General features: G+C 43.8%; 1 protein-coding gene across 1 annotated transcript; it reads left to right on the plus strand.

Moving 5' to 3' along the window:
- The first annotated feature begins 6,209 nt into the window (after window positions 1–6,209).
- On the plus strand, window positions 6,210–7,804 carry LOC114475482 (ELKS/Rab6-interacting/CAST family member 1-like). The gene has a single exon (XM_028466327.1). It carries the CDS (start codon window positions 6,286–6,288, stop codon window positions 7,777–7,779), a length of 1,494 nt encoding a protein of 497 aa, XP_028322128.1. The 5' UTR covers window positions 6,210–6,285; the 3' UTR covers window positions 7,780–7,804.
- The last annotated feature ends 986 nt before the right edge of the window (window positions 7,805–8,790 follow it).

Here is an 8,790-nt window from a genome sequence, read left to right on the forward strand (position 1 = left end):
GTCAAGAGTGACCTTTGGAGGAAAGAGAGAGACAATGTATTCACATACAGAGGCTCCTTTTGTGGCTTTGTGAAAAAACGAATGTTGAACTGGTGTACTTTGGCGCCCCCTGCTGTGCATTTGGATGCATGACTGTCCGTGTGCACTCTGGCTTCAGATGATTTCCCTACAGTACCATCATGTCTGTGGGCTACATCAAAAACAGATGTTGGACTTATGACAACCGCAACATCTGTAACCATAGATCCAGCCACATCCCACAGGCCTCGAATTAGACAATATCCACTCAAATCAGATGCAAAAGAAGGAATAAAGCCTGTTATTAATGATTTACTGACTGCAGGCGTGTTACAGGAACATGACGCAGCTGAATGCAACACCCCCATCTTCCCTGTAAAAAAGCCACAGGGTGGCTGGAGGATGGTGCATGATTTAAGAGCAGTAAATCAGGCTGTTAAATCACGAGCTCCAAATGTACCAGACCCACACACATTGTTAAATGAATTACAACCTCATCAAAAATGGTTCACTGTAATTGATTTAAGTAATGCATTTTTCTCCATTCCTCTTCATAGTACAGCTCAGGGGTGGTTTGGATTCACATTTGAGAACAAAAAATACTCTTACACTCGCCTTCCACAAGGGTTTTGTGATAGCCCTACGATTTTTTCAGCGGAGATTAACAGATGCATCAGCCACCACACGTGGCCAGAGACCACACAGATAATTGTTTATGTTGATGACATTTTATTGGCAAGTCCCACCAAAGCGGAAAATGAAACAGAGGCAATCAGGCTGTTCACACATTTGGCAAAAACAGGAAATAAGGCCTCATTGGAAAAACTCCAATTTACACAGGAAAAAGTAACATTCCTTGGACATAACATTTCAGCTGAAGGGAAAGAACTTACTACATCACGTAGGGAAGCAGTACAAATGGCACCAAAACCGCTTACCGTCAGACAAATGATGGCCTTTTTAGGTCTAGCAAATTATTGCAGGTCGTGGATCGTTGATTATGCCATCATAACTGCCCCATTACAGAACCTAATGTTAGACACACATCAAACGTTAAGCGCACCTTTGCAGTGGACACCTGAAGCGGAAGAAGCATTTACAAAAGTGAAACAAATCATAACAGGAACAGGGGTGATGGCGCTGCCAGATTACAACAAGCCATTTACACAGTCTGTTGACTGTAAGAACGGTTACATGACATCAGTACTACTACAGCAATATGGTGAGAAGCAACGACCAATAGCCTATTACTCTAAACGATTAGATGATGTGGCTAGGGCGCTTCCCCATTGCGTTCAGGCGGTTTGCGCCGCAGCCATGGCTGTGCACGCGTCTGCTGAAGTAGTGTTGTTCCATCCTTTGACACTGTTAGTCAGCCATGCAGTTGACATCTTGTTAACACAAACAAAAATGTCATTCTTATCTCCTGCCAGGTTTTTACACCTTACTAACACCTTGTTGACCCCAGCCAACCTCACTCTAAAGCGCTGTGCTGCTTTTAACCCAGCTACATTAATACCAACAGCTGACGATGGGACACCGCATGACTGTGGACAGTTAGTGTCGGTGACATGCAAGCCACGTCCAGATTTGACAGACATTTCATTGGAAGACGGAGATGTAGTTTTTGTAGATGGCTCCTCCTCCAAAGCACCTGATGGAACAAATCATACTGGTTATGCAGTAGTTACATGCGACACTGTGTTGAAATCAGGCAAATTGGCTGGAAATCAGTCTGCACAGGCAGCTGAAATCGTGGCCTTGACAGAGGCCTGTAGACTTTTCAAAGGCAAGAAAGTCACAATTTACACTGATAGCCAGTATGCTTTTTCCACAGTTCATGTGTTTGCTGCTCAGTGGGCTAGGAGAGGTATGAAGACATCTAGTGGTAGGCCTGTGCAACATGCCTCCCTGTTAAAAGACCTTCTTGCTTCAGTCCTCTTACCTACATCATTGGCGATATGTAAATGCAAGGCACATACTGGCGCCACTGATGCTGTCTCTCTGGGTAATGCGAAAGCTGATGTTGAAGCTAAAAAAGCTGCTTTTACTGAAGCACTTACTGTTCAGTTGTTGCCTGTTGATGTTGTACCACTTGGCTTGCCGGATGAAGTCCTGATTGATATGCATGCTAATGCTCCTGAAAATGAAAAAACAAAATGGGTTACTGAAGGTGCTGTTAAAAATGACTCTGGAGTATTTATGTTAAATGACAAGCCGTGTTTGCCTAGATGTTTGTTTGACGTCGTTGCTAGAATGAGCCATGGGTTGGCCCATGTCTCAACAGGAGGGATGGTAGACATAGTCAAACAGTCATTTCATATACCACTAGGACTCCAAACCCATTTTAAAAACTTTTGTCGTCAGTGTATCATCTGTTGCCGTCATAACCCTCAGGGTAATGTTAGGCCCCCTCGGGGTAAAACACCAGCTGGTACATATCCTTTCGAGGTCATTATGATGGATTTCATAACACTGCACACTATTCAGAGGTATACGTATTGTTTGGTTCTGGTGGACTCATTCTCAAAATGGGTCACCATAGTGCCCGCTAAAACAAATGATGCAATGACAGTGGCAAAGGCCCTTTTGACACGTATAATACCTCAACATGGCATCCCACGACAGATTTGGAGCGACAATGGACCCCATTTTGTTAACAGAGTAATACTCCTGCTGACAGAAGCCATGGGCATTGAATTAAAACATCACTGCTCCTACCACCCAGCCAGTGCTGGATTGGTAGAACGCAACAATGGTACCATTAAAAACAGATTAAAAAAGGCTGTAGAACAAACAAACAGGCCCTGGCCAGAGTGTGTTCATTTGGTAGAAATGTACATGCGCATAACACCAAACACACAGGGTTTGACCCCCTTTGAGGTTGTCACAGGACGACCTTTTCACCTACCCCTCACCAGTTCTAAGTGGGTGCAGGATCAGGAGGGAGAGTTGGATCCAATAACAAAATGGATGGTTAAATTATTCACAGATGCTGAAATTGTTAAAGCTAATACACTGCCTAGTCTCTCTTTACCTGTTTCAGATCCCCTGCGTCCTGGTGATTGGGTCCTCATCAAGGTGATTAAGAGGAAACACTGGTGTACTCCACGGTGGGACGGTCCTTACACAGTTCTGCTAACCACACCAACTGCATTTAAGATAGCTGAAAGGCAGACGTGGATACACCAGTCACACGGGAAAAAGGTACAGAAACCCACCACAGCAGGTGATACACCCTAGTAAAACACAGAGATGGATCTGTTGTTCCTCCTCCTCCTCGTGGGATCCCAGGAAGTGCTAGCAGGGGCTCTAAGCTCACCTTGGTATGATTACACAGGTAGATGCCCCAAGGGCCTTAGCCTCATTATGTGCATACCACAAATACCGGACATTTTAAGTGACGTTACAATTCCACTAGAGGCCCTGGCTAATAAAGGCTACAAACCATGGAAATATGGTAAGGACTATGCAAATTATGATTGGTACATGCAAGTCCGGAGAGCAGACCAAATATGGTCTGCTCATGGTTGGTCTGAAGTACCCCTCCATACAGGCTACACCCCTATTACCTGGCCCCTCACACCATCTACACGTACCGTTACAGCGGCATATCTGTCATTGCGAAAAACAATTGTCCAAAAACAAAACATCCTACTCCTAACCGTTAACACCACCGCGGTACCTCCTTCTTGTTTAGTTATGGGATTCTGCCCTGATGTACAAGGAACGGATCCCACCTTTTGGGTGAATATTTGTATTACACCTCCGGCCACTCCCGTTGTAGTTAAACCACGTATGGACATAGTGTTGTCTCCGGAGGCTAGACAGAATATACAAGTTATTAATGCAAAACCTATGTCAACTGAAGAACCTGACTCGTTACTCGCATTACTGTCTGAGCATAATAATCACGTCCATCATCGTCTGCGCGCTAATTCTTGGTACCGTATGGTAGAACTATCTGCACGAACAGTAACTAATGATAGTTGCTATGTTTGCTCACATCTGCCGCATGCTGTAACATCCCCAACTTTGTTGTCTGCGTCCCTGCCAGCCCCTGACTCAAAGAACGTACTAGATTGTTTACAAAATAAGTCCATGATCTCGTGCCCTCCTGTTTTACCAGTGCTAAAGACCCTCGAACCCCTAGGTCAGGCTGCTAAACACCTAAACACGAATGCTGTCCCCTGTGGTAATTATACTCACTGCTATCCTTTATGCGTACGATTTATTGGTTCACCTAACACTAAAGGTCTACCATCAGTAGACATAAACCATTGTGCTACCGTTCAGAACGTCAGTACCGTTGCCCCAATGTTTGCTAGAGACGGTGTTTGGTTGAAGTGCGGTGACAAAGTTTATCCTTCCCCTCCAATTAATATGTCAGCCGTTTGTGTACCAGTAGCAGTCACAGATGGGTCTTTCATAGTTCATATGACAATGCCTAGTCGTTCTCGTCGTGAGATTATAACCTTCACCCCTCATGATCCAATATGGGGCTCAAACGTCCCTCACGAACATAGACATTGGTCAACTAGCCAAAAAGTCGTTCTTGCTCTTTTTCCTAACATAGGCGTGGGTAAGAATTCCCTTATGATAGAGACCCTCCAATACCGCCTTCACATGCTTCTTAATGCTACTCTAGCTGTTGATAACAAAATGAATGCTAGAACAGCGGCCACCGCGCAAATGGCTATTCAGAACCGTATGGCCTTAGATACGATTTTAGCTTCTACAGGTGGTGTGTGTGCTATGGTGGGTGCTACCTGCTGTACATACATACCTAATAACTCCTCGGAGTCCATCGAAGACGCCCTGCAAACACTCCGCAACCTGGAAGGTGCCATGTCAGCTGACGAGTCCAATGTCCATTCATCCGGGTGGGACTGGCTGTTCCAAGGCTCCTGGTTCCAATTTCTGCTACGTCTGGGTCTCCCTCTTCTGGCTGTGCTGCTGGTCGTTGGTCTTGCCTGCTGCTGCATCGTCCCCTGTGTGAAGAAAGGCATAGACAACATGATCATCGGTGCTATGCAGGTCCAGGCTTCCCCAGAGTACCAACTCCATGTTATGGGTCTCTCCCCATCTGCCCCATTGATGGACTAAGACCCTGCCACACCCTCCCATCATCACAGTGAGCGGTAAAGGTTCACTGCTACTGAGGGTCATGTGCTGGTAACCTCTGACCCTCCCTTACCAACTCCAAAAACACACTGAGACCTAAAGCCCCATTTTCGACACCATGGTTTTGGGTCATCATTTGTACATACACCCTGAACTGTCTCCAGATCACCGTGGATCAGAATCGATGTTCGCCCCAGCAGGGGGGGACGGTGGGGAATTTTTCCCGTACTAGCTGTCGGGTTTTCGCCCCACCTCACGGTGGTCATCCCTGTTGTTTTGGTCCTATGATGGCACCGGGTAAACCTGTGAAGACGCCCGTCTGCTTGATGTTTTCCAAACCCACAACAGGGCGGATATGTAAGATATGTTATAGTGTGTGTGTGTTTTTTATTACTTTATTAGTTATAGTTAGATGATTAAACGATAGTTAGAATATGAAATTATCCATGATTAACTGTGTGTGTGTGTGTGTTTGCAAAACATATCCATTGTCCACCATAGCTGGTTTAAACTAGTTTGGGCCAGTGTGGGTGTAAGTGACCCACTGCATGGACATATGAGCTGTTTTCTCCCCCAAAGTTTTTGTGTTACCATATATGGTATTAACCCTGCACCCAGAGCGTTGTTGCACAGCCCCTCTGGGTGTGGTCTATGTTTTCTATAATAAATACCTAGTTCTGAGGCATCACTTCAGAGCAATCCAACTTATATCGGACTTCTGTGTCTCTTTTTGTTGGGTTTTTCTCCGAGCTGCAGCTCGCACCTCTCTGCCTCTGGTCGCCTTTTAAGTCAGATAGTGTTTTTCTCCTTGAGTTGTGATTGAGCAACGGTCTTAACGTATTTAGACCTAACAATATATTTGAATAAGATCAAATTAATGAGTAAGCATATGGGAAAGTACACGAGTAAATATTATTAATCAATTTTTCCACCACAACACGACACCAGTTTCTTTCTTTCTTGGCAGCCAATCAACATGCAGAACCAAATTTAGAAGGCAGTGATGTCATAGTGACACAGAAAAGATATGAACAAAGATCAAAGGCATTCATAGCTGACACTTTAAAAAGGAGGTCAAGTAGTGTTTTGTTCAGTTCCAGACTAACTCGTCACACATTAGCATTCTTTGAGTGAACATTAAAAATGTCAAATAACAAGACAAAAGACCCTTTAACCGATGCCTTACTTCGAAGAGGAAGTAGTTTCTGGGAAGAAGAAAACAACACCATCCTTCAAAGCAAAGACAAGGAAATATCCGATCTCAAAGAATTACTGGATCTGAGGAACAACGAATTCTACGACAAAAGCAAGCAGTTGCAGGAGTACCTGATGGAGAGGGAGCGTATGGAAGCACAAATCAACTCCATCTTTAAAAGTAAAGACAGTGAAATGTACAAACTCAAAAAAATAGTGCGTACGACAAAAGCACAATTGCTGGAGAAAACCCAGCAGTTGGAGAAGAGCCCGCAGGAAGCACAAAGGCTTCAAAGCCATAAAAAAGATGTGAACGAGACCAAATTTTCACTGGAGGAGTTACATCGGGATTTCAATGCTCAGAAGAATCAGTTGGTGGCAGAGAAGGATGCTTTGCAGTGTGAGATTCATCAGCTGAACAACCAGCTTGAGCAACAGGACAGATCTTTTAGTCAGCAGCAAGCTGAGGCTAAGAAGATCATCCGTGGCAAAGATTGTGATTTGAAAAAGAAGGATCTTCTCATAGATGAACATCAACAAACTATAACAGAACTAAGCAACACTCTCAAGAAGCTGGAGGAGGACTTCAAAATCCAGACAGACCAGTGCACCCAACTGGAGATGGAGTGTGCTGAAGCTTTGAAAGAAGTCGAGGATTTAGAGGAAGCTCTCTACCAGACAGAGAGCCAATCACAACAAGAAGTGACCCTGCTACAGACCTCCCTGGATAAAGCAGAGGAAAAGCTTCACGCCCAAGATCTGCAGAGAGAAAAGGAGCAGTCTGAGAACGCCAAGATGATTTCTACTATGATGGACGACCTCGCTCAGACAAAGAATGTCTTAGTGGACACACAAGAAAATGCTGACCAGCAGCGAGCTGAGGCTATGAAGATCATCCTAGACAAAGATTTTGATTTGAAAAAGAAGGATCTTCTCATTGATGAACATCAACGGACAATTACAGAAATAAGCAACGCTCTCAAGAAGGTGGAGGAGGACTTCAAAATCCAGACAGACCAGTGCACCCAACTGGTGATGGAGAAGGCTGAAGCGTTGAAAGAAGTCCAGGCATTAGAGGAAGCTCACTGCCAGAAAGAGAGCCAATCCCAACAACAACTGACCCTGCTACAGACCTCCCTGGATAAAGCAAAGGAAAAGCTTCACGCCCAAGATCTGCAGATAGAAAAGGAGCGGTCTGAGAACGCCAAGAAGATTTCTAGCATGATGGACGACCTCGCTCAGATGCAGAATATCTTAGTGGACGCACAAGCAAATGCTGAGCAGCAGAAGGACAGCCACTCTACAAGGACACACACACTCAAGGACAAGGAGAAGGATAAGAAGGAAAAATATTCAAAGTTGAAAGCACTGTGGAAAAAATTCAAGAGCTGGTTAAAGGTTAAGAAACCCAAGAACAAACAAAACAATCCAGCATCTTTGTAACCTGAAGTAAATGGTATATGATTTACTGGGGGTCAGCAGTCTCCTTCACCATTATTTTAGAGGTCGTGGGCTGAAAAGTTTGGGAACCCCTGGTCTGTACTGTAGAAAATGCAATAATAAATACATGAAATGAAGATTGATCAAATTGTATTGTGTTTTATTGATCTTTATGAATACAGACAATTCTAACTTTGTACTTGTGTTAAATTGGAAATGAGGAACATGTGTTGTTTCTTGTGGTGTAGAAGTGATGACAAAAAGGTGGTGTGGAAAAAGTCTTCGGACGAATGACTTGTAAGTAATATGCAGTTTATTAATACAATCAAAAGTCAAAACAGGTTACAAAAAAGTGAAGCCCTGCTGAGAGCTGCTGGCCAATTGATGCAAAACTCTGAGCTATTCAGAGTCTGTGTTCGCATATATGGTTCAAAATAAGTCCTCCCCCTTTAACATTAGCTCATCACCCTAGAGTGAAAACAGCCCAATTCTAGTTTGTGAAAGTACACAGAAACAGTTCATCATCATGTGGAGACATAAGAAAGGAAATTTACGCCTGGATCCTCATCAGCTCAGTATCGCAGATTTGGTAAATCATGTCTTTCATCTGGAACAAATAATCGGTTCCCAAGTCTCTGATAACGACCAACACCGATGTCAACGTGCTCATTGGCTCACACCCTACAACTCCCCTCAATTGTCAAAATAGGTGCCCCTCGATTTATCACTTAGAGGGTCCTTTCATACATGAAGTCTGCAGGTCTGTTTTTAAACTTAACACCCCCAGATTCCTGTGAAATTCCTCATAGAAGTTTAGGACCTCTGTTTAACCACTAGTTTCACATATGCATCTTTTCTGAAATCAATTCTTTATTGAAAAAGACTATAAACCTTTACTATCACACGTTAATGCTTTAATACACTTCACATGTTTGGAAAATGTTTACATTTATCAGTGATGTGTTTGCTGCACAGAAAATGAACCGAATGATGTCTTTGTGAAAAAAAACAAAA

The sequence above is a fragment of the Gouania willdenowi genome, chromosome 14 (assembly GCF_900634775.1).
Source record: "Gouania willdenowi chromosome 14, fGouWil2.1, whole genome shotgun sequence".
Taxonomy (NCBI): Eukaryota; Metazoa; Chordata; class Actinopteri; order Blenniiformes; family Gobiesocidae; genus Gouania; species Gouania willdenowi.

Excerpts from the sequence above, each read along its gene's own strand:
- LOC114475482 (XM_028466327.1), top strand. The coding sequence starts at position 6,286 with ATGTCAAATAACAAGACAAAAGACCCTTTAACCGATGCCTTACTTCGA.